This window comes from Recurvomyces mirabilis (assembly GCF_035927965.1).
Source record: "Recurvomyces mirabilis strain CCFEE 5264 chromosome Unknown scaffold_32, whole genome shotgun sequence".
In the NCBI taxonomy this organism is placed as follows: Eukaryota; Fungi; Ascomycota; class Dothideomycetes; order Mycosphaerellales; family Teratosphaeriaceae; genus Recurvomyces; species Recurvomyces mirabilis.
This window is the reverse complement of record NW_027041966.1, coordinates 289,034-313,807: the sequence shown is the minus strand read 5'-3', so window position 1 is coordinate 313,807 and position 24,774 is coordinate 289,034. Positions and strand designations below refer to the sequence as shown.

Below are 24,774 nucleotides of genomic sequence, written 5' to 3'. Positions count from 1 at the left end.
GTCCAGTCTCATACACATCAAGCATCGCGTTGACTGACATCCTCGGAACCTTCTCTGCCAAGACCCGCAACTTTCGATGGCTCTAGTAGATGGCGAAGAGGCTGATGTACCGAGTCTCAGCTGGCACTAAGGCGCGTGATCAGCCACATTCTGCTTCCATCTAGCAAGCAACTGGCTTCATGCCAGTCACGAGCTGAAACAGCCAGAAACGGATCGGCACGGCTCAGAGTGGTTCCGTAGTACACCAGACTCTCGTACATCGAGCAAATTCTTGAACCCTTGCCTTCATCATCGAGCATATTCACAGAGCCATCGCATACAGGATCCATGGAGAGCACCAAGCAGATCATGGCCAGAAAGGTCACTTCGACATCGATAGCAGAACCAGTCTGCGGCTTTATCGCCGCCAGGAACGCCACTCGAAGGCTGAACAAAGCCCCAGGCTACGACGTACTCGCAACTGTCGAACTGTGCGAGCCCATCTTCGAACATCTCCCAGTGATAGACCTGCTCCAAGCACCTCTAGTCTGCAGAGACTTCTGTGCCACGATTCGAGACTCGACCAAGTTGCAACAACTTCTCTTGCTACGACCGCGAGCCATGCGAGCGCAAATCCCGCAGTCCATCGCCTCCAGGATCCTGACGACAGATGGTCGTTACCTCGAATTCGATATCCAGCACGGGGAGCCGAACAGTGCCAAGCCCTCGCCCGAGATCGTCTACCAACACAACCCATGTCTCCTCCACCTCGAATCGAATATGCAGCAGCTCAATTTGCACCAGGCGCGCATGTGGAAAGAATATGACAGCGGCAAAGAATGTGACGCGGGCGCACGATTAGTCCTGACCACGACTCACGCGAACCTGCTGGATAAAATCTACTCGCCAACCGTCCGGCGAATGTTCTTATGCCAGCCGCCCACCATCAAAATCAAGCTGCTACTTCTGCGTAATGGCAGCCGCCATTCACGCTGGAAAAACTGGCATGTTGTCACGCATGAGGTGACCAACGAGTCTGGTGTCACCTTCGGTCAGGTCGTCGATGAGTTTCGGCAGCTGCATACGGAAGTCGTCGAGCCGGGCGTCGTCCAGCAGAACCAAGACTTCATCCTCTGCTATGTGGTGTTCCCAGAAGATAATGTGGTGCGGCCGAAGAGTGGAGCTCTGCTTGACTGTTGGCGGAGGCGATGGCCTCCGGGTTCGAATGTTTTGGATAACGGTCCGGGGCAAGGTGGGACACACTGCCGGTATAGTAGCCTCGACTCTCTATAAGTATTGTAAGGCCGTATCATCGACGCCAGAGGATAGCGTGTTGCAGCGGAGTCGAGCGAGAAAGCGGTTGCGGAGTTAACAAGGGAGACCAATGTGTTGGCGTCGCTGTTGTCTCGGAACAAGATCGATGGCAGGCCACGATCAAGCAAGAACTCACCACTCCTCATCACTAGTATCAGTATGCCAAGCCTCCTCATCCATCAGATAGCTAAATAGAGGCTTGTGATACCAGTGTTCATCTCTAATCCTTTCCAACTTTGCTTTCACTGCCTGCGCGCCGTGGATTTGCAAAGTAATGTGCTCATACTTGATGAAAAACTCGTCAACGACGGATACAGCGCTGTCGTTGAAAGCTGGGTTGGGTGCGCCTGTTGTGGGGTCTGTCTCGGAGGGAGGTAGGGGCATGGGTGGATTTTCGACGAAGCTTATGCCACCGCCTTCGTAGAGGAGGTGGTAGAAGAGGATGTAACCTAGCTTGGGGCATGAGTCGTGGAGGAAGGTGAAGATAGAATGCCAAGGGCGTGGATGCTGTTCGTCGGAGAGTAGACGAACGTCTCGGATCTTCACGCTTGTCAAATGTCCTGCACAAGGTCGAACAAGCCCGAGCAGAACCTCAGGCGAAGTTGTAACTTTCTCCAGTTTCAGACGCTGTAAGCGTGGTAGCCGTACTTCCTCAACGACTCTTTGTAGCGTGAGATAAGGATAACTCTGCCGCCAGGTCTCAGGATCACGCCAAGTCGGCGCTAGAATGTGGCTCTGCTTGAGGTCTGGGAATATCTGCAGTCCCAACTCCTTAAGCTGGGTCGTTGCACCAAGTAATTGCACCAACGCACTACCATGTTCGACCTTGTCCCTCGCCTCTTCGATGTCTACTTTTCTGTAGGCATTGATCCAGCCTTTAATGACGTTGATCTCAAGGTACCATATCGGGCCGCAGGCTTTGTCGACAGTTGCTTGTGTGAGGACATCAGCTCGTATACTGCCAATCTCGACTGCATCAGTATAGAAGCGGCGTAACGTGATGTCAGATGCTGCTACAGCGTTTACGAGACCCACGAATAGTCTAGAAGGGCCGGATAGGGAGTATGTAGGACCATTTGGGATGGGACCAAGGACACGTGGATCTTCTCCCACATCGTTGTATAGCTTTCTCCAGCCCCATGGTGCATGGTCTTCGCTTCGTCGCATACCAATGATCTTCAGGTTCGGCAGAGTGGCAAATATCTCGCTGAGTCTGCCCTGCAGTTGTGCTGCAGAGTTCGCAAGTAATCCAGCATGATCTTCCATACAAGCTTGGTAGGCAATGTACTGTCTTCTGTCTGTAGGCGACAGCAAATCAAGCAGACTATCCGGATTGCCTGGCTCCGGTGTCTCTTGCGGATCGGGAGCACATTCCGGTCGTACGAAAGTGAAGCAATCCGGATTGAACCATACATGCTGAACATACGTTCGTAGACCATCGTTCTTGGCGATGGAGGCTAGTACATCCAGACTTGAAGAGGTGAGCATGTAGCCTCGCTTGCGGAAGAAGCGTTTGCCGAAGAGTGACAGACATGAGCGCTCTACACGGCGAGAAGTGAGCCGGGCTTGAAAGATGTCATTGTTCTCCAGCAAGCTGACGATGCTTGCGATGAGCTCGGATGGTAGGTCGTGAAGGCCACCCATTGCCACCCACACTTGACGGGATGTTCTGTTGCTCGAATGCTATCAGACGAGAATGTGGACCATCATAATACACTGCCTCTGTGAAGAGGTGAACGTCCTGTGAGCTTTGCACCGTGAGTTGAAAGAAGTTCGCAGATGTGACATGTGGAAGAGGTGAAGTTGCCTCACCCGAGTCATCATCACCAATGCCGAACTCCGTACGCCGTTCTTGTTCTTATGCCAAAAGACTCCACATCTACATATGTACTCCACATTACTTCTCGATCATGACACAAACATTGACAGAAGACGACATATATCGCACTTCCACCCAATTCCGGCTATGGTCCTTCTCGCCGGAGAGTCTGGCAGCACTACGGAAGCAAACACATGATCTCGCCATTACACGCGCACGACAATATGCCGTCGATGCAGATATACGAGATGGCAAGAAAGATGTGGACTGCCTGAGGCGGGATGAGGAGCTTCGGCTGGTCCAACGATACTGCGAGCAAATCCGAACAACAAGCGACCATTTCAAATGGCCGGTCCACGTCAAGGTGAACTTCAAGCGTGCCTGCCAGATCGGGAAAGAGCCATCACTGACAAGCATGACACACAGGCCACAGCAGTCCAATACCTCCGCCGCTTCTACCTCTCCAACTCCGTGCATACATACCCACCAAAGGAAATCTACAAAACTGTCCTCTTCCTCGCATGCAAGACGGAGGCTACACACATGACACTGTCAGAGTATGCCAGACGCATCAGCACTGACCCCGACGTGATACTGGCGCCGGAGTACAAGATCATGCAGGCTTTGAGGTTCACGCTGGATGTGCGGCAGCCGTATCGAGGCTTGAAGGGTGTGCTGATGGAGATGCTGAACATGGCTAATGGGATGGTGGGTGAAGTTGAGGGAGTGGATACGAAGGGAGCGAGGGAGTTGCAGCAGGATATGCTGACGCTGGAACACCCGGGAACGCAGGCCACAACACCATGGAAAGCACCTGGATCTCGCAAAATTGATGGGAAGACTCTCGTGGAACGAATCAACGCCGCATATTCCGCCGCCAGGACTCTCCTCGATGGCCCAGCACTACTAACAGACGTCCACTTCCTCTACACACCATCCCAGATCCTTCTGGCAGCTCTACACCTCGCAGACGAGCCCTTGGCATCTCTCTATCTCATGACCAAGCTCCCGCTAAAATCAGACGCCCGGCCCAAAATCCTAGCCACAATCGCCGCCTGCGCCGACATAATCGGCAACTTCTCCACCAAGCAGATTCTTTCAAAAGCGGAGCGAGCAGATCTGGAGACGAGATTGGAGCGGTGCCGAGACCCTTCAACCAAGGATCTGGTCAAGACTCATGCGGCTGCTAAGCGAGGAAGTGAGAGCGATGAGGAGGTGAAGGTCCAGAAGCGGAAGGCGGCGAGGGAGAAGCATCAGAAGGAGGGGGATGATTTGTTTGGGCCTAATCTGGGTGGTGGGAGGGGGTGAGAGAAGTGGTGTACTCGGAACACGAAAGACTTCGATGTATCTTCTACCATTATACGCTTTGGCTGCGAGGTCAACAGCTCGCAATGCGTGCCAGTGGCGAACCGACAGGAAGTCTAGATCATGTGCTGCATTCGAGCGGGCGGACTGGACCTCATCTGGCGTCAAGCTGTCGCTTCAGAGATGGGCCAGATAAACAAAAGGAAGGAGCTAACGCGAACGCCATTTGGTCTCGAGTCGAGCCTTGTTCAAGTACCGGCTATCTACTAGGCCTGCCTTGAGCCGATTGAAAATCTATGCGATACATATACAGCAACTAAGGCATACATGGCTCTAACGCTGCAATCTGCCACCCGCGCTCAACGCTTTTGCCCCGTGAAGACTGCTACACAGGAAAATATGGACCCGCCGTATTCCCGTACATCGTCCTCCTTCTACGACCACGATATCTCCCCCTCCCTGACTCTCTCATGACTCTCTCAAACTCACACGCCACTCACTCCGTCCGGCTAGCCCGACGGGCCTCCCCCTTTCTCCGACGCCTAGCCTGTGCCCTCACAGCCCATCGAACCACAGCAATAGCCCGCTGATTGGGACAATTGAGCTCATGGTCACGCTTCTGGATAGCATGATCGATGTACGCATTACACGCCGTGCAGACTCTCAGACTGCAGCGCAAGCAGAAGTGTGATGGTCCAGGCCACGTGGCTGCTTCCGAAACGATCTCGCTGTGCTCTGGACACGTGCAGGTGAAGTTCTGGCCCCTGCGGTTCTCGTGGTATCGCCACTTATGAGAGCCATGTAGAGCGGGAAGGATTCCAGCTGGTCGTCTTGGATGGCTGTCTTTGCCGTTACCGTTGTTGTTATTATCGTTGTTGTCGCCTGGTGGGGCATTGCCGGCAGAAATGCTATTGTTTTTCTGGCCAAGGGGTTCGACCGAAGCTGCGACAGCCGCGATGCACGCACCGTTCATCGCCATACCAACCTCGGGTACTTTGAAGCTGATCGACCGTTTCCTCTCGCGCTCGAACTCGTTCACGTCAGTACTCGGGCATATCTGAGAACCCTTGCATGAGCTTGTGCACTCAGCATGAGATCCAGTGAATTGTGTGCGGCCGCGTTTCCCACCGATAGCTCGCTGGACAGGTAGCAAGAATGGCCCTTCCTCGGCAACAGGCAAGGCATTCTTGAGTTGGAGCTGTTGAGAGAACAGAAGGGGTGAGCGTCGAGGTTCCGCGAGGTTGGGGCGGCAAGGTTTGGGAATGGCGACTCTACGTGAGTACCGCGCACAAGGCATAGTCGAGGGATTTGACTGACTGATTTTGCCAGTGCAGCCAGTCTGCAGATCGGCCGTCGGCAAGTTGGAGGACTGCTTATTCGAAGCGTGCATTTTGCCAGAATTCATCTCAGGGGAGTGCACGCTGGTAGACAGCACATTGACGATCTCCATGTTGGGAGACTGCATGCTGGAGGGACACTTTGGTCTGGTGGTCGGCTTTCTTCGGGATGGGACTGAATTATGATAGCGAATGCTGAGCGACGTGGTGATTGAGAAGCGGGAATGGGCAGAGGATGGCTTGAAAGGTGGTGAGATTCTGTATTCAAGGAGGAGCTGGCCGGCAGCTGCAGAGTGCGTATGTCGTGGTGGTTGACTGGTGGTGATTATCTGGTCGATGAGTTGAAACGTGGTGAAGTCTAGAAAGATGATGAACTGGCCAGCAGCTGAAGCATGTGTATGGATGGAAGTATGAGTACGGGTACCAATGTAAGCTGTACTGATCTGATCTACAGAACCAAGTCTAGGAGCGCGAGGAGTGCAGTATATAAGCCAGGTTACCACTCCAGAAGCCCTCGCCGCTCGTGGACGGCTGGTTCGAGACTGTCTTCGACAACCCATGAAACCAACACATGGCTGCCCGAGACCTCACTGTCACGACAAAGATGTATTCCTGGAACCTGAGACAAATGGGTCACCACTCGCTTTTCGCTCTTTGTGCATGAGCATGACAGTGCCCTTTAGGTCTACAGCGCGATCCCGAAAAGGCCATGTGCCAGAGGCAACAAGACCATCAATCCTCAAATACATGTGCAGTCTCACGGAGGTAGTCGTACGCACCGACTCATGGAATCCTGACCTCGCGTCTAAGGTGCAAGCTCTCACTTCAGCGCCCTACCCGCAATGTCTTTCCGATACTGCATGCCCTCGAACTCAATCAACTTGACACCCTGGTACGCCTTATCCACAGCTTCTCTCAGCGTACCACCTGTCGCGGTTGCGGCGATGACACGACCACCGCTCGTCTTGAGCTGTCCGTCCTCACCAAGGCCCGTACCGGCGTGGAAGACGAACACCCCATCCTCAACTTTCGCCTCCTTGACCTTCATGGGTGTGCCCTTGGCATAACTCCCAGGATATCCACCAGCAGCCACCACGACCGTGCAAGCGGAAAGTGGAGCAATAGATAGTTTGTGTTGAGATAGCGTGCCCGTGCAACAAGCGAGCATGAGCTCCGCGAGGTCAGACTGCAGAAGTGCCAGACAAGACTGGCTTTCCGGGTCACCAAACCGAACATTATACTCCAACACCTTCGGTCCATCCTTCGTCATCATAAGTCCAGTGAACAAACAACCCCTGAAAGTCATCCCCTCCTTCTTCATCCCATCAATAGTCGGTCGAAGAACAACCCGATCAATCTCCTCCAACTGCTCCTTCGTAACCAGTGGTGTAGGAGTATAAGTCCCCATCCCGCCAGTATTCGGCCCCGTATCGCCATCAGCAATCCGTTTATGATCCTGCGCAGGCGGTAAAGACAAGATTGTCTCGCCGTCGGATAAAGAGAGGATACTGATCTCATCACCCTCAAGCAACTCCTCGATGACAACACTATTTCCAGCATCCCCGAATTCGCGATCAGCCATGATACTCTCCAACGCATGCCTCGCCTCACTCGCATCCTGGGGGATAACGACACCCTTCCCCGCCGCCAACCCATCAGCCTTGATAACAACGGAATGACTCACGACCTCAAGATAGTTCTTCGCGGCGCCGTAGTCGGTGAAATTCTCGTACGCGGCGGTGGGGATCATGTGGCGTTTCATAAAGTCCTTTGAGAAGGTCTTGGAACCTTCCATCCGGGCGGCTGCTTGAGAAGGGCCGAAGACATGAATACCAGGAGCATGTTGGTGGAAGTAGTCTGTTATACCGGCTACCAAGGGAGCTTCCGGGCCAGGGACGAGGAAGTTGAGGTTGTTATCTTGGGCATGTTTGACGAGGGCGGCGAAGTTGGTGTCCTTGACTGTGGTAATGTTCTCGCTTTTTGGGACGCTGTGGGTGATGTTAGTGAGGATCGTCTATGATTGGATTGTGGTGTGCACAAGAAGAAGAGCGAATGTACCTCACGGCATGATGATCAAGTACCTACCCAGCAGTGCCACCATTGCCCGGGACGATGTGTATGCACTCTACCTGGTCACTTTGTGCGAGCTTCCAGGCCAGTGTATGTTCGCGACCACCGTTGCCTACTAGCAGGACTCTTAGCTTATCCGAAGTCATGTTGATGTATTGTTGTGTGATTTTGGGATGCTGTACGATAAACGAACATCTAGAAGTTTTCGTCGTCCTTCGGTACATCGGGGGGGCTGGTTCGCGCGGGCCGACCACCACAGCCACACTGATGACGCCACGACGCCACGACGCCACGACGCCACGCGAGGGTGCGACTAATCCTAATCCTGGTTGGAGGAGTATACAGTAGGCGGCCACTTTCACGTGCATTGAAAGTAGTTGTCGTATGCTCGTGGAGGAGGAGCAGTCTCTAGTCAATTCTATATGCGTCTATGGTAACCTTTGCGACCACTCCCATACCTCTAGACTATAGAGACCGATATATCCCATCGAGGAGAGTCGAAGACAGCCCGCGGAGCTCGATCTAGCAAGCACGAGAGCTTGTGGACAGAGGCCGAGGACTACGCAATCCCTCCCATTTATTATTCACCACAGACTATCGTAATAATGGTGACCCGGAAGCCTGTCGGTCCGCCACTCAACACTACCCAGCAATCGCCCGAACAAAGCAATGCGACGACGACGACGACGACAAATCCCCCATATCCCACCACTCCTACAGCCGCTTCGAAGTCGCCCGTGATCACCGAGCTCGACAGATCAAAGACACTCCACTCCATCCATAGTGTCTACAGCCCCGACCTGAACTCGAGTCCGGCCTTTGACCTGATCGACATGAACCAGGCACGACAACGACCACGACGGGACAGCGACGTCAGCTCGCACGGCACGTGGGACAGCGACGAGGACCACGAGGAGAGGATGGGAGGGGAGGCGGAGGAGCGGAAGCATCTAAAGGCAGACCTGCCGAAGCCATTGAGGATTACTAAGAGCCAGCAGGACATCCACGAGAATGCTCAATCACAAGGTCGGAAGGACGAGCTGCCCGCTATCCTCAAGCCTGGACCTGCTGCGGGAGCTGTACCCATACCGAGGAAGAGCGAGGAGATCTCCCGGTACGAAGACGATGCACAAGCGAATCCATGGGCGACTGCTACTGCGCCGGTAGAGAGCAGCTCGATACCAAACGGTCAAACCAGAAACCCATACCGACAAGTGCCTAGTGTGGTGCCGGAGATGGCGCAGGGCGAAACATGGCAGTTCAAGCCAGCTCTGCTACCCACTCAGCCAAGCAATGCGCCTCCCCCTCCCCCAGTCGAGATATCTACCTCGCCAAGAACACCCGCAGACGAGCTGAGTCAGATGTCCTTGAACGCACAGCCCCACAAGCAGGAACGGCCCCAGCCCCAGCCATTCGAGACCACGGAGATACTGGCTGTACCGCAGAGCCGGCCACCGCCGCCAAGCGTGGTAGACGAGGATCCGCCAGAGACGAACGAGTTCTACTCCAACAACCCATGGCGATCGCCCTCTGAAGGTGAAGTCCCTCAGCAAACACCCAATGTACCACCGCCAGCACTACCAAAAGTAGCGCCACAGCATTATGCGCCACCTCCTGGACCTCCACCGAAAGCTGCAGCATCTACTTCGCTGATTGACCACCAAAGTCCTCCTTCACAAGCAGCTGCTGCGCAAGCACGGCCGGCACCTATAGCTACATTAGCCGCTACAGCTACAATTCCTACAGACTCGATACCAGAAACGCCTGGCACAAGAGACAAGCGACAACGGAGCGAGCACTATCAAATCAAGCATATAAACTGGACCGATACTGCACACGGCTCAGCATTGCGCCGATCACCAATCTTAACACAAAATGCGAATGGGCCCTGTCCACTACTAGCTCTTGTCAATGCCCTCATACTCAGCACACCTCAAGATATGCATACCGCGCTGGTAGAGACACTCAGCACCCGCGAGCAAGTGAGTCTCGGCTTACTGCTCGATGCAGTCTTCGACGAACTCATGAGCGAACGAAGAAGCGATGCAGCGCAAGGACTACCGGATGTTGGTGAGCTTTATGCATTCCTACTCGCCCTCCACACCGGTATGAACGTGAACCCACGCTTCGTCACGCCAGCAAAAGCACCACGAGGCTCACTCGACAATCCACCGTCCGATAAAACCAACCTACACTCAGCAGATCGCGCTCAAACCAAAGCCGGCGCTTTCGAGGAGACTAGAGAGATGCGGTTATACAGCACCTTCAATGTCCCATTGATCCACGGCTGGACAGCACCCAGAGATACGCCAGCATACACAGCTTTCGAGCGTTGCGCACCGACGTTCGAGGAAGCGCAAAACGTGCAGTTCCTCGAATCAGAACTAGAGGACAAACTCCGCTCAGAAGGCCTACCACCAAACGAGCAGCGAATGCTAGACGACATCAAAACGATCAAGCTCTTCCTCAATACTTGGCCCACGCAGCTCACAGACTACGGCCTTGAAACCATCTCCTCGAGTCTACAGCCTGGCCAGATAGCGATATTATTTCGGAACGATCATTTCTCTACTCTGTACAAGGAGCCGCGACATGGCGCTCTTATGACTTTGGTCACGGATACCGGGTACTCGGGCCACGACGAGATTGTGTGGGAAAGTCTGATCGATGTCAATGGAGCGGCGAGCGAGATATTTAGTGGAGATTTCCGGGTCGTGGGGGACGCTATGGCTGGGCAGAGCCAGGCGGGCGAGCAGCAGTGGCAGAATGCCGGATCTGCACAGCACGGTGCAACCAGTCCTGTGGCGCCACCTCTACCCGGGCCACGTCCGCAGCATCCACTCGGCGGCGAGGACACCCTATTCGTGCCCCGGGAGAACATCCAGCGCACAACCTCCGAACAAGAAGACCACGACCTAGCCCTCGCCCTCCAACTCCAAGAAGAAGAAGAAGACCAACAACGGCAAGCCGAGTCCCGCCGCCGCCGCGAACAAGCCCTAAGCGAACAATTCCTCTCCACCGAAACCCCTGCCTCCCCGGAAGGCCCGCGGCCTCCAATCCCACCCCGTCGATCAGGAAACCGAGCTAGTCAAGCACCTACAGGCGGACGACCACCGGTCACTAGAGTTGCGGGAGCAGGAGCGAACACGGATCCGGATGCGCCGCCTACGTATGAACAATCTGCCTCCGATCGACCTTATCGTCCTGCTGGGGCGACGGCACAAGCGGGGTTGCAGCAGGGGAATCCACTCAATGCGTACGATGCGCTTAGGAGACAGCAGGCGGGGTTTGCGGGACAGAGTAGCGGGACTGTTAACAATATCCCCTCGAGCCCGACTCCGGGGAACGGCGGGTTCCCTGGTGGAAGTGGACCAGGTAATAGACGTCCAGGTCAGGGTCCGAATCAGGTTAGACGGCGAAGCAGCCAGTTAGCGCCGCCGGGGAGTTATGGGAGTGGGATGAATCCTGCCCCAGGAGGAGGAGGTGGGGGAAGTGGGTACGGACTAGCTGGAGGAAACGGAAATGGCTCGTCTGGTTCAGGAGGAGCGCCTCCGGGGCAAGGAAGGCCTGGGGCGGGACAGGCGGCCGGGCTGAAGGATGCGGAGGATAAGTGTGTCGTCATGTGAAGATGTGAACATGTGAGGATGCGATGAAATTTGTATTTTATGAGATACCCCAATCGCTATCAGCCAAGATTGGAGCTTGACTACGAAATGTTGTTAACAAGTTGTGAACAGCTCCTGTTCATTCGTACAAACCTGGCACACATATCAAAACTCCAACGACGCCAAAGGGCCATGTTGTATGCAACGCCTTTGGCTGGTAGTGGTCGTGTGTGCAAGATATCCTGTGGATATACACACAATTCTGCCGGACCTGACCAACATACCTGCCTACCGACCTTAGCCCGAGTAACGCCCGATACTGTGCTGATGAGGACGCCTTGCTGAAGCGCAATTCACGCACACACACCCAGGTAAGGCTACCCGCTTATGTCGACTCATCACGCAGCAAGTCGTGGCTCGTTCCTGAGCTCAAGACCGGCGCCTGTCCTCTCCATAACTTTTCTTTTCCCAGCACTACCATTCCCGCCGCCCTCGTCGTCCCTTCTGTACACCATGTCCCTGACCTCGTCGATGGAAAGAGGCCAACACATCCCCACATCCTTCGGCGGCTCCTCACTAGCAGCAACCCAGATACTCCTCGTGACCTCCTTCCCAAGCATTTCCATAACCGGCGTAATAATCGGCAGGACCGCGAACAAGGTAACGTAGCAGATAATACACGTGAGGAGCATATTGAGCCAGTATGGCAGATGCACAGAGGCGAAGTACACGCACACCAGACTGCCGATGGACCAGTGCACGAGGCCGTGGATGAGGTAGATAGTGAAGACGTGCGGGAAGAGCCAAAGGAAGGCTTTCGTGCTGAGGACTGCTTGGGTCCAGGTGGAGAGTTCGACGACGTATTGCAGGCAGACGGCGAAGACAAGACCGTGCAATTTCGGTTCGGTGTAATCCGGATATCCTGCTAGCGCCGTCTGACCGATTGGCAGGCCGGTGAGAGGCTCGGGATGGATACCTCTTTCATTAGTCGAGAAAGTCCACCCGGTCCAGATAGAGAAGAGATCGTTCGCCAGACTAAGCAAGACGAGGAAGATAGCAAGGTTGAGGAGAGGGTAGTGGAGCCAGGAGCGTGCGTGGATGTATTTGCGGTACTTGTATGTGATGTCGAGGTCGGCGAGCATGAGGCCGAACCAGAAGTAGGAGCCCCAGGACATGGCGTACCAGTGGTTGGCGATGCAGAAAGCATAGTAGCCGAAGCGTTTCCAGGGTGTTTTGATCTCGCGCACGATGACGACGCCTAGCAAGACGAGCCAACTATTCTGGAGTTGGACGGGGATGGTCCAAAGGACGCCCGTTCCGTAGTGGCCAGTGATGTTCGGCGCTGCGTTCGGGATGAGGTAGAAGAGTTGCAGAGTTTCGTTCATGAACCAGCCGAAGTTGGGGTAGACCACTGTCTGGGGCCAAGTGGACCAGGTGATGGAGGGGATGTACTCGAGGTACTTGGTCGCTCCTAGATCCATGAGGAAGTATTGGAGGACTATGACTGCCGTGATGGGTATCATGAGTCGAGGGACACGACAGACGATCTTCTCAGCTATGGTGCGGAGGTTGCCTGTTCGAAGGTAGCCGGAGCAGAGGAAGCGAGTGGATGTTGTGAAGAAGAGACCGACCCAGATGTCGTTGAAGAAGAAAGGTTCGATGGTCCGTCGGGCCCAGTATTCGCTCGCGTAATGAGAATCGAGGTACTCCATCACTACGCTCGGCGTGTACGTCAAGACCCAATGTTCGAGCGACACGAGAATGGAGCAGACGGCGACCAGGCCAGCGAGGTAGTCGACTCGAGTTCGGGCTTGCGGTAAGCCAACAGGTACGGGTGCAAGTTTCGCTCCTGGGTTGGCTGCTGCAACCGATCCTTCAGGCACGATTGCAGCTGTTGCTTTGACATCATTTTTGTTCAGTTGTGCTGGAATATCTGTGGTAGAAGCTTCGGGTCTGTCGACTGCTGTGGCTGGCCATGCCCATGCATTCTGTGTCTCGGGTGATAGTGGAGAAACAAGAGTCCTCTCGGAGTTGAAGGTCTCTGCGCGACGCGGTGGTGCCGGTAGAATGTTAAGGTCATTGCGATTGGAGTCACTCTGGCTGTATGTCGACTGGCGCTGGCTTCGTGAATTTCCTGGCGTGATGGCTGTAGTAGAATTTGCCGCAGTCGAGTCCTCATAAGGTAGCAGTGGCTTTCGCGACGAAGATCTGTCGTGCTGTACCAGGAATGCTGGCTGCGCCTTGGGATCTGATAATGTTGCCGAGCTGAATCTGTCGTGATTGACAGACTTCATATCAGACATTTCGTAGTCTCGCTGTGTGGTCCATGCTTGAGGCGTCTTATCGTTGGAACCCGTGCTCCCATCAGCCAATTTCGCTTTCGGTAGTGCTGCAGATCCCCCTGCTCGTTCGGCATGTTTATTACTCCTCCACTTCTGAGATAGAGCATGCAGAACGAGGGCAGCGCTGAACGCCAGCGCAATACCACATATCGCAATGCCTGCTGTTGTGGCATGTTTTCGGCCATGCGGCGTGTCTTCCGACCACCTCACAGTCGCTTGCTGGGAGTATGGCGTGGTGACTCGCAAAGTCATGTCATCAACAGAGCAGAACTGCGTGGAGTCGCACGCTGCCGATGTGAATTGTGTTGGCGGACCATATGAGGAGTTGAAGAACATTCGTACCCAGCCAATGGACGCTGCAGACGTGTTCTGAGGAGGGCCCTGCATGTAGGTTGAGTTGCCATTCGACCAATGCTTAAGGTATAAGGCTGTTGGCACATCCACGAGTGAAGCATCAGAGGTCAACGTAGTATTCAAGAGTGGGTACGAAGACTGGGCATTCACCAGCCAATTGATCACGTCAGAGTTCCAGTCGATTCGCCACTCCTGGAAGTTCCAAGCCCAAACACCATAGCTTGAATTAAGCATCGTGTAGTTGAGGGTCGAGAACGGTAGCGACAACTGGTCGCCAACAGAGGTAGACATGGAAGCATCAGGGTCGGAGATATCTTGGTTCAACAGACCTAGCTCAGCGGAGCTTGTCTCGTTGTACTCCAGCTTCATCGTGAAGACACTCCCTCCTGCCCAGGCATCCGGGCCCCTTGCGAGCGTACGAAATGTACCATACTGAATGTCCTGCCGTACCGTCTGCAGTTGAGCACCGTTCACCAGATGTTGTGGCGTGGCGGCCGAGACGTTCATGTTCAGCCATGATGGGCCTTCGAAAGACCAGTCGCCCTCACTCTCAACGAACTCCAAGTTCTCTGCCGTTGCGCCTTCCCTGTAGTAGATGTTCCAGCCCTTCTCGGAGGTATGTTCGAAGGTGTCCACGGAGAACACATCCTGGGGAATGCTTCCAGTTTCGTTAAAGTACACTATAATCGAGTCCGTATATACATTATTGTTCACTGTGTCCATAAATCCGCAATGGCAGTCCTGTGGCGCAGTGTGCGGTTCTGCTATTATGGATGATGTGCTGTTGTCTCCAGTGGTTTGCGTAGTGTTCTGTGCATATATAACTCGAACCAATGCACAGCTCAATAGCAAGCGCAGGATCGAGACCTGGTCGCAGCCATGCATCGCATGCCGTCAAATATATTTGACGAGAGGTAAATCTTCGAGAAATGGTTTTACGAGAGTCTGATAGTAGCCAGAGTATGCTTCCCGAAGCAGCACTACTCACATGCTCTGGCGAACGAAGGTGCACGATCTTGTTTGCATGTGGCGCTACCCACAGATAGGGCAGAGGTGGGCCATGAGTCGCCAAGGCCCACGGATGCTCACACGTATTCTAGCGGGATCACATCATAGTCGTGGCAACAAGCGGAAGTCCGAAGTGCAGTAGTGCCAATATGACAAGTGATAATCAAGATTGTGATTGATGAGACAAACGATATCTGGGCAGAGGTGGAGCAGTAGAACCGAAGGTCCCGGCGTCATTAAGGAGCATTCAAGTGGTGAGCTCCGCTTGTTCTGCGCTCCCGTGTCCACATTCGCTGCATTTTCAGTTTGAGACAGGCACGGAAACGGTCGCGAATTACATGTCATAATTTAGGAAAACTACTGATACTGGATTCCGGAGGCATATGCAATCGTGCGCGTTACAGTACATAGACATTATCGTGCTCTCTCACTATAGGACCACGATGCTCAATTGGCCGTAAACGTCTATACCTGCAGCAAGAGCAACCTGAACTGGGTACAGCACGAGCGCCACTGGCGCTGTCCACCAAGGTACAACAAAATCCGACCTAGCCGAGAACGCCATAGCAGAAGTGGCGAACATGCAGATGAGGCTGTTCGGGGATTAGCTAAATGCATGTGCAGCTGGCATGTTGACATGACTTACCCAAGAATGATGAACCAGTGGCAGACAGGATCACGAAAGTAGATTAGATCCGCTAGGTCCGCAGCCGAGTGTGGTGTTGTCGTAATCAGCATTGCGAATACTAAGCAGAAGTACTGAAGTATTGCGTGGTACACTATCCTCGTTCCTGGCAGGGTATACAGGATGTGCAGACGCTTCTTGATCGACCACTTGCTGGCTCCTCCCTCGCTCTGGCCCCTGTTTCTCTGAAAAGCCAGCTTCGTATATCGAAAACACGCTTGACTAGATTGTCGCGCCGCACTTACCTTCCGGCGAAGGTATGATCTGCTTGTTGGTGGACATGGCCGGTACGATATTACGCTCCCATCGTACAGTACCATATCACCCTTGTTGATGGCGACGTGTGCGAGATCCATGCCATCACACGACACCAATGCCGTGGAGCTTGATGCCGCTCGAAGAGTCTCCGTTAGCCAGAAGGTATTCGTCTCTCGAGGCATAGTCTGGCTCCAGCTGACTCCTTGACCTGGCTTCAACAGTCCCTCGGTCATATCCTGCTCGAGAGCGACGAGACTCGCGGATGAGGACTGTGGAACCATGATACTTCGCCCCTGCACAACGCTCACCTTCCCATTCTGGACGAATCTCGAGACTGCAGAGCGGATGGCATTTGGATGGAGGCGATCCAGGTTGCCAAACACAGCTGTAATGGTCGAGTGTGCCACGTGTGACTCCAGGCTCAGGCAATATAGCAGGCGAGAGGATAATGAGTCGATTGCGGTTGCGGGTAGTCTCAAGAACCGCAGATTGGGCGATTGCTCGTCAAAGTAGCCAGCAGAAAGTCCAGCTTCGTGATCTCTCGCAGATTGAAGTACAGTGATCTTCAATTTCTCCACGGGATAGTTGACTTGCGCGGAAATGCTTGAGAGATACTCATAATCGCAGCTCTCCTGCTCATAGTCGATGTCGAAAATGATGTGCACGGTCGGTAACGAAGCATCGTCCTGCTCGGGCTTCGAGGTATCAGACTCCAGCTTGGCGAAGGATTTACGTGCATCGCGCAACGTTGTCAGGCCGTCGTACGCTTCCAATGCTGTGATGCCAGCCGTGAGTGTGGCGATGGTAAGATAAAGGAACCAGAAGATCAAACGAGCTTTATCGTCAAACAGAGTATACAGCGAGACAGAGAAGACCAGGTATGAGACGAAGAGAAACGTGGCTGTCCATGAGAGCAACCAGCCCGAAAGTCCTCGCCGGTCATGCTTCTGTGCTTGTGGATGGGTCCTTGTGTCGTCGCTGTCGTCCGAAAGTGATGCAACTGATGAACCAGATTTGTCGTACTTCTCATGCGGGTCTGCCATACCAATCCGAGTCGTCTTCCGCCATCAGTAAATGCGAAAAGAATCGCAGATGTGAAGTCTGATTGCACATGTAATCGTTTGTACTATCGAGCACACCTGATCGTGTGCCCATGAAGCAGTGGCACAGCTAGCGCAAAGCTAAAGCCACCACTGCAGCTTCCAAGATAAACCGTGCGCCATCTCCAAGATTTTTGCCGACATGAGATCTGCTCAACCACTCAAATAGCCTTGCGAGCTATAGTGCGGAAAGTCGCCTATACACTTGTGCGCACGTTATCTCTCCAACCGGCTCGGCCATACGTAAGCATCTTGGCTGCAGTAATCAGCCAAGAGGTATGCGAGGCCGTATTCCGGCTTCAGTGCAGCCATTACAACCAATGGTTGCATCTCCCACCGATTCCAAGTAGTTCGGAGCCGAAGCCGGGCAAAGACACAGACTGTGCTTGGAAAGGTAACAGCAAGATTTCGGTCGCTTTGCAGTGGAGCCGTTATCGCCACTTCGCGCATTGTCTTGCCTATCAAACATGGATTGTTGGTAGTACCATCCCGCGGCCGTTCGGCAGCATTGTACGCTTGACAGGGGTGTCTCGTTCGTCGGGCGGAAGATCAATCTCGTGCAGCAGGTACGACCGAATGTGCGTGCTCGAGAACACAGACACCGTCAATCATCTTTCATCAGATGCGTGAACGAAAGTCGCTGCCATCATGGCTGGTCTCCGCTATCCCAGCACCACTTCTTGAGAAGACGCCAAAGACGGCCAAGAGCCATCACGATGCCGCTCAGGACTATCTCACTGGTGTACGAGGATGTCTGGCCATCATGAGCTTCCTCTGGGTGTTCATGCAAACTTTTGCACCTGGAGCGACGTACGGCTCCTCCGACACTGTCAGTCCATCGTGGCAAGCGGCCTTGCGGAAGTCGCTCTCAGTACTGTTCTGGAACGGATCCCTGATATACTCGTCGATCATATTCCTATCAGCAAGAACAGTATGTCTGCCTTTCTTGCTGAATCCGACAAAATTGCAACTAGCAAGCTCCGTCTTCCGCCGTGGACTGCGGCTATGGTTTCCTACCGCTGCAGCTCTCGTCGTCTGCTACATCGCTTTCAGCAACTCGAGTCCTCAGTACTTGGCAGACTTTGCAGCCACGACTGGTACAGCAGCTGTGAATAACGGCACCATGGTGGACAGCCTATATATCATGCCCACTTCGATCGTCAACTTCAATAGCATCTTCGAGATTTTCTGGGTGTCGCACAACTTTTCGTATCAAGCCGGTAACTGGGCCTTCCCGACTCAAACTCTCTGGGTGATCACCGCAATTTTCCAGCAATCATATACGGTCTTTGCCGTAATGGTCATTATACCGTTCACTCGCAAGAGCTGGCGGCTGTCGGGCGCTACATTTTTCATCCTGACTGCATGGTGGGTGTATTCGTGGGCGTGGTTTTCGATCTCAGGCCTTTTGCTGGCAGATATGATAGTCAGCATGGACTTCAAGGCCAAATTCCTGGCGAACCGTATCTGGACTGTTTCAGTTGGACTCCTCTGCATGGCAGCCGGCTTCGCTATGGAATTCATCTGGGCGACCATTCGTCCGGAGCTACGCAATGCCGAGATCAAGTACCATACCGGTCTGTACAGTACTGGTGGTATCAACACCACGGTCGATGCTACTGCTCCACAGCTAAGAGCTGACAATTACCTCGTCATCGTTGGCTTCTTTGTGCTGCTGGAGTCAACGCATTTCCTGCAGAAAGCTTTCGCTAATCCGGTATTCACCTTCCTTGGTCGAAGATCGCTCAGTCAGTACGCTCTATACTTGCCAATCAGACCCTCCTGCTGACTCCGTACAGGCTACTTCCTCCTGCAATCGATCATAGTATACACACTAGGCATCAGAGTGGCAATGGAGATCATGAATGGCTCGATCGAGACGTATTCGAGGGCGAGTGGCGTGGCATTCATCGCTTCCTTACTCGTGACGGTCGTAGCTGGAGAGGTCTTCTACTGGCTTCTCGATGTGCCATCACAGCAATTCGCGCGCTTGGCGTTTGCATGGATATTAGAATGATTTGTAGATGAAGCACCGCCGCCACAACGAATGCGGAGAGACCGTTACAGAGCGCTGCATTGTGTTCAACATACAAACTCAAGAACATGAAAAGTCATGCGACACTCTCAGGCGTCCCATGGGACGTCAAAATAAGGTAGTAAATGGAAATGTGCTGGTCCGAGTCTACTGGCAAACACGTGCTGCACGCAATAGCCAAGACTGGCGCAGCAAAGGCGCCACGCGCGACTGAACGCCGGGCCCGTCGAAACGAAAAAGCACACAACGAAGTCTGTTTATTGATGTTCACGACACCTTTGATCGTAGGCTCATACACAGTCTATCTCTGCACGAGCAAGACCACACCTACTACACTCTGCCTTGCTACATGGAATCGCGGGTCACCAAGAGTTCCAACATCTCGACTGGGGATCTGGAGCGACTCGCATCACGCGTGCCATTGTCATAGCTCACGACAGTGACATACCGCGGACATGCCAGGCCACCCTAGCCACAGCTCAGTCTGAACAACTCAACTCATACACGTGCCCATCGTTATTATCGACTGGAACCACCACCCCGCCGTTGAGCAGTCATCAACGCGGTGCTGAAGGCAATACTTCTTGAAGAAAAACTAAACACCACGCTCTAACAAGAACAAAGATCTCGTTGGCCACGGCGGGTAGAGCGATACTTGACTCGCTTTATGGCCTGCTGCATTGCACGATGATGGCCTTAGAACAGACCAAGACAGTAGCCGATGACTCGTACAATATGGCTTACCCACGAACAAGATGGACTCACTTCAGACATGCCTGGCCCTTACGGAAGAACAGCCTGTCATGTCATGTGATGTCTTGTGATTGTAAAGCAGACATTTGCAGGTATAGATCATGAAAGAGGTGCTCGGAACCTACGCTCGAGCGGATTCCTCGTGAGACATGGGAAGACAAGCAACAAAGACGATACCACGCCAAACCATCGCTACCACACTGAGATGTCTCTTGGGTCTCAATTCGTCTATCTCAAGACCGAGCAGAGCTAAGAGAGTGCCAACATAATAAGTACTCTGATATCGCCCTACGTTAGTTTCGTTCTCCAGATCATACCAACTCATACTTTCTACACATAGCTGCTGGTCAGCCTTCTTGCTTTCACTTCTATCACTACACCCTCTGCACCTGCTCTCAAATAACATAATCTCGACCATTCAGTACTCCCTCTCCAGCTTGAGCGACAGCTAATACCACTACACTCACGACCCCTACCACAACCTCAGAATGTGCTGCCAGCTGATCTCCTTGGGACGCAGTGACAACATTCTCCATCAGCAACTCCCCTTGAGTCACTCCAAAGCATCTCAGCTGTTCCCTACTCCGCCAGTCTCACCATCATACCATAGTGCTGTCTACAAGGCCCTTCTGTTAGAAATAGCACTTTCCCTCCTTTTCCCTCCAGAGTTCCCCATGAGGCCAACGACCGACTTCTTACCTCTCAGCCCAGTCGAGTCGCCTGTACACAAGATCTGCTCAAGCTCCAGCGGCGATGACGGCGGCGATGGCAGACACGGCCACTGGCGTCAAGCCCAGATCAGCTGGAAATGCAATTCCAACAACCAGCTGCCTCCAGAATCAATCCCCAATACCAACAGCGGGAGCGATGACGGTGCCGATGATCAAAACGGCACCAATCGTCGAGCCCAGAGCACCTGCCCATGCAGCAACGACTCTCAACGCCCGGAAGACAAGAAAGCGCCCACTCCTCCCGCTATACGCAAGCCAAAATACCACAAACGTCACGAATGGGAACTGAAACTCAACATCCGCCACAATGTTCTCTGCTACGGCCCCTACTGCAAAGGCCCCAAATCCCGGCCAGGGGTGCGGCAGCTGCATTGGCAATGCCGGAGGTGTGCGATGCGTATCTGTCTGCTATGTAAGGAGCGGATTGCTCAGAAGGAGCTGAAGTGTGGGTCCAAGTACCTCTGTCGTCGACGGACGGAGAAGTGGCCGAAGGTGAAGGGGAGATGGTCGACGCGGTGGAGGTCTGGTTGTGGTCAGTAGGGAGGGAGTGGAGAATGGTTTGTGTGTGTTTTATCAAGAGTGGGATGTTGCACGAGGATTTCGCAATGTATGCGATATCTGAATTTCCGTCTGTTGGGTATTCGAGCGCAGGCCGGCGAGAATAGCTTAGATAGCTGGTCTATTTAGATCTTTCATCCGACAGAGACTTTCTGAGTGCCCGCTGCGCTTGACGCGATCACAGCGACCTCTGAAGCGATAATGTTCGCCAATGCTCGCTATGCGTAACTAAGTTCACAGCGCACCTCTTGACACTTTCCTCATGACTTCTTCTCCGCCGCAACAGCCTTAGGCCTCTCCACCACCTCGCCAACAGCAGGTACCTTCGGCGCCTCCCCACCCTTCACGTCCGCCTTTCCCTTCGCCTTCAGACTCGTCGAATCCTTCGGCAGCTCGTTGACATAAGGTAAGAAGCCCTCCTGCAAATCCTCAGGCATGTACTTCCTCAGCACTTCCGGTACCTCAACGCCGTCTTCACGTTGGTAGTTCTCTAGCACGCAGCAGAGAGCTCGCTCGGTGGCGCATAGAGTTGAGTTCAGAGCGTGGCAGTAGGTTTTCTGGAATGAGGTGTCCGACTGCTTCTTTTGTCCGTACCTGGGATGGAATATTAGTGAAAGCCGCATTGATTCAGTCATCTTCGCTCACCTGATCTCAAGCTCCCGTGTCTGGTAATCCGTGCAATTCGAGCAAGATACCAACTCCTTGTACTCGCCCTGATACGGAAACCAAGCCTCCAGATCATACTTCTTCGCCGCCGCATTATTCAGCGCACCAGAGACAATCGCCACTACCCGATACGGCAGCTTTAGACTCTTGTAAAACTCTTCTGATGTGTTAATCATCTGATCGAAATGCTCCCACGAATCCTCCGGTTTGCAGTAAATAAACTGCTCGATCTTCTCGAATTGATGAACTCGGAAGATACCCCATGCATCTTTCCCATGTGAGCCGGCTTCTTTGCGGAAATTGGTTGAGTAGCCGGCGTATTTGATTGGGAGGTCGGTGTTGCTGAGCCACTCACCTTCGTGCATGGCTGAGATGGGTTGTTCCGAGGTCGCGATGAGGTACTTGTCACTAGCTGGGTCGTTGTCGCGCTCGGTCACTTTGTACAGTTGATCATCGAAGTCTTCGAGTTGGGCCGTTTTGGACATGGCTTCCCGGAGCATGAAGTAGGGTGGCTGACAGGCTTTGTATTGCCTTTTCCGCAGGAACTGGACGCCGTAGTTGATGAGTGCTTGGTTAAGGAAGAAGCCGACGTCTGTGAGACAGTAGCCGCGATGGCCGACGATCTTGACACCTCGGTCGGGGTCGTAGCCGCCTATTCGGAAGAGCACTTCGTGGTGTGACATACAATCCTTCTTCTCCACTGTTACGCCTTCGGGAGTCCAGTCTCGTTCTTTGGTGTTGTTGTTCTCGTCTTTGCTGTTTGGTACTGTTTCGTGGACATAGTTGCCGATCGTCTTGACTTTTTTGAGCAATGCGATCTGCTTCTGCCGTGCTTGCTCCTCTAATTGCTCCTTTTCCTTGCCTAGATCCTCCTTCTGCTTCTTCAATGCTTCAAAATCCTCTGGCGAGCCCTTATTCTTCTTGTTCAGACTCATATCTTTCTGCACTTTGTTGATCTTGGCACCCATCTCTGTACCGGCCGCATACTGTGTCTTCCTGTGGTCCTCAAACATGGCAATTACCTCATCCACCACTTCCTCTGAGGCATATCGTTTGCGCTGCGACGCCTTGATCTTCGTAGGGTCACCGCCTCGCTCGGTGATGAAATCATTGACGTCTAGCATGTTGGCGCGTAGCTAATATGATGTCTCCTGGTGGTCGTATATCTTTTGCTTCAGACGAAAGTGTTATGTAGGGACTCGAACGGTGACTGTTTATTGGCTGTTTCTGCCCACTTCAAAATGTCGCGTGAATCAATGGCTCGACGCAGGGCATGTGAGTGGCGTAGCTCGGGGCGGACCGCTGCGTTGCGCCACACCTGAAAACGCCACGTATGGCATGCCAACGACAAGCAGGAACAAGAACAAGTGGCAGTGATCAACTCTTGCCACTCGCGGATATGTAATAAGACTCATCTCTTGCTAGTCATTGGGATATACGCAGCACTTCAATCCTAAAACGAAGCTTCGGGATCTCCACTTGACCATCATGCACACTTCTCAACTACTCCTGGCTCTGGCCACTACTTTAAGGTCGACCACATATGCCAAAGCAACTCGATCAAACAGCGTCTCTCTGTCCAGCGTCAAGTCCCTCACCCTCCGAGATGGCGCTCTCACATCAGCCCGTCGAGTCGAGCCCATACCGCAACTAACCTGCATCGGCGGCAACGCCAAGGGCCTCTACAACGTCGACGTCATGAGATGCGAGAATGCAGGTTACGAGTACGATGCCGCAGAAGTTCAATGGACCTGCAAAGCCTCGTTACCCCCGGAGTTTAAGCTAGGCAGTACAGACGTCATCTGCGAAGGCTACGATTCTCCCGATGATCCGCATGTGCTCAAAGGCAGCTGTGGTGTTGAGTACCGGCTGGTCTTGACGGCGGTCGGGGAGGAGAATTATGGTAGCCGAGCGGATCAATATGCCTACTCTGGAGGAGCGGGTGGGAGTGGTGTTCAAAGTGCCGCTGATCGTCTCTTCACTGCATTGTTCTGGCTTGTATTCATTGGTACGTCGGTCTTACCATTACATGAACTGAATACTACTCTGACTAGATCATAGGCGTGCTCTGTCTCATCATATACAGGATATTCATCGTACCGCCTGGCCAGGGTCCACCAGGTGGCAATCGCCGTGTTAGCTGGAATGGTGGCGGAGGGGGCGGAGGAGGCGGTCCGGATGACAGACCCGATGATCACCCTCCACCTCCGTACACGCCCCGTAATCCAAAGTCGGCTTCTGACCACGCTGCCAATAACTACCAGTCTCAATCTGGACAGCAAAGTGATGGCACATGGCGACCTGGGTTCTGGACTGGTGCAGCTACTGGTACGTGCCCTCCTCCACTTCCATTAAACACGATGTCCGAGCTAACAAGTTGACAGCTGCGGCAGCTGGCTACGCAGCCAATGCCTTCAGTAATCGCAGCAACAACAATACCCGACCAACACGTAACCGTGTCTACAGCTATGATGATCAGCCAGCAGCCGGACCTTCGAATCGCTTCGGTCGAACACAAGATCCTTCTCCACCAAGACGCAGCAACAATGGCGGTGGCGGGTCTTCCTGGTTCGGCGGTGGCGGCGGAGGTGCAAGTTCATCGAGGCCGAACAGTGGCTACACCTCTTCAAACTCGTTCTCGAGTCCGCCGAGTAGTAGTCGGCATGAGTCTACGGGCTTTGGCGGCACGAGCCGTAGATGAGAGCGCCGGTCGCTCTTGCCATACGCGGACGAGGCGTTTGTTGGTCATGTGCCGCCAAGCTCCCACTAAATGAAAGATCGTGTCCCTTCACAATTGGATCCTATTGTGCAGTGTCAAACAAAAGCGTCCACCACCGACTTCTCCGCTTCAATAT

The 24,774-nt window shown here is 53.5% G+C and overlaps 10 protein-coding genes across 10 annotated transcripts; 5 read left to right on the top strand and 5 right to left on the bottom strand.

Moving 5' to 3' along the window:
• Positions 1 to 327: 327 nt before the first annotated feature.
• On the top strand, positions 328 to 1,308 carry LTS14_009641 (uncharacterized protein; the record flags this gene model as incomplete). Its single annotated transcript, XM_064842322.1, has 2 exons — positions 328 to 1,231; positions 1,283 to 1,308. 2 exons carry the CDS (start codon positions 328 to 330, stop codon positions 1,306 to 1,308), a joined length of 930 nt encoding a protein of 309 aa, XP_064690228.1.
• A 117-nt stretch (positions 1,309 to 1,425) lies between these two features.
• Positions 1,426 to 2,937, bottom strand: LTS14_009640 (uncharacterized protein; the record flags this gene model as incomplete). The annotated part of the gene is made up of 1 exon (XM_064842321.1): positions 1,426 to 2,937. One exon carries the CDS (start codon positions 2,935 to 2,937, stop codon positions 1,426 to 1,428), a length of 1,512 nt encoding a protein of 503 aa, XP_064690227.1.
• Positions 2,938 to 3,203: 266 nt separating this feature from the next.
• LTS14_009639 (uncharacterized protein) lies at positions 3,204 to 4,420 on the top strand (the record flags this gene model as incomplete). The annotated part of the gene is made up of 2 exons (XM_064842320.1): positions 3,204 to 3,476; positions 3,539 to 4,420. The coding sequence occupies 2 exons, from the start codon at positions 3,204 to 3,206 to the stop codon at positions 4,418 to 4,420; spliced, it is 1,155 nt and encodes a 384-aa protein (XP_064690226.1).
• Positions 4,421 to 4,913: 493 nt separating this feature from the next.
• LTS14_009638 (uncharacterized protein) lies at positions 4,914 to 5,867 on the bottom strand (the record flags this gene model as incomplete). Its single annotated transcript, XM_064842319.1, has 1 exon — positions 4,914 to 5,867. The coding sequence occupies one exon, from the start codon at positions 5,865 to 5,867 to the stop codon at positions 4,914 to 4,916; it is 954 nt and encodes a 317-aa protein (XP_064690225.1).
• A 707-nt stretch (positions 5,868 to 6,574) lies between these two features.
• ade1 (Bifunctional purine biosynthetic protein ADE1) lies at positions 6,575 to 7,970 on the bottom strand (the record flags this gene model as incomplete). The annotated part of the gene is made up of 2 exons (XM_064842318.1): positions 6,575 to 7,742; positions 7,840 to 7,970. 2 exons carry the CDS (start codon positions 7,968 to 7,970, stop codon positions 6,575 to 6,577), a joined length of 1,299 nt encoding a protein of 432 aa, XP_064690224.1.
• A 459-nt stretch (positions 7,971 to 8,429) lies between these two features.
• On the top strand, positions 8,430 to 11,450 carry LTS14_009636 (uncharacterized protein; the record flags this gene model as incomplete). The annotated part of the gene is made up of 1 exon (XM_064842317.1): positions 8,430 to 11,450. One exon carries the CDS (start codon positions 8,430 to 8,432, stop codon positions 11,448 to 11,450), a length of 3,021 nt encoding a protein of 1,006 aa, XP_064690223.1.
• A 377-nt stretch (positions 11,451 to 11,827) lies between these two features.
• LTS14_009635 (uncharacterized protein) lies at positions 11,828 to 17,119 on the bottom strand (the record flags this gene model as incomplete). Its single annotated transcript, XM_064842316.1, has 4 exons — positions 11,828 to 14,805; positions 15,605 to 15,726; positions 15,780 to 16,003; positions 16,064 to 17,119. The coding sequence occupies 4 exons, from the start codon at positions 17,117 to 17,119 to the stop codon at positions 11,828 to 11,830; spliced, it is 4,380 nt and encodes a 1,459-aa protein (XP_064690222.1).
• Positions 17,120 to 17,798: 679 nt separating this feature from the next.
• On the top strand, positions 17,799 to 19,193 carry LTS14_009634 (uncharacterized protein; the record flags this gene model as incomplete). The annotated part of the gene is made up of 2 exons (XM_064842315.1): positions 17,799 to 18,924; positions 18,976 to 19,193. 2 exons carry the CDS (start codon positions 17,799 to 17,801, stop codon positions 19,191 to 19,193), a joined length of 1,344 nt encoding a protein of 447 aa, XP_064690221.1.
• Positions 19,194 to 21,513: 2,320 nt separating this feature from the next.
• On the bottom strand, positions 21,514 to 23,043 carry SES1 (Cytosolic seryl-tRNA synthetase; the record flags this gene model as incomplete). The annotated part of the gene is made up of 2 exons (XM_064842314.1): positions 21,514 to 21,847; positions 21,899 to 23,043. The coding sequence occupies 2 exons, from the start codon at positions 23,041 to 23,043 to the stop codon at positions 21,514 to 21,516; spliced, it is 1,479 nt and encodes a 492-aa protein (XP_064690220.1).
• A 364-nt stretch (positions 23,044 to 23,407) lies between these two features.
• On the top strand, positions 23,408 to 24,620 carry LTS14_009632 (uncharacterized protein; the record flags this gene model as incomplete). The annotated part of the gene is made up of 3 exons (XM_064842313.1): positions 23,408 to 23,927; positions 23,981 to 24,247; positions 24,304 to 24,620. The coding sequence occupies 3 exons, from the start codon at positions 23,408 to 23,410 to the stop codon at positions 24,618 to 24,620; spliced, it is 1,104 nt and encodes a 367-aa protein (XP_064690219.1).
• Between the last annotated feature and the right edge of the window lie 154 nt (positions 24,621 to 24,774).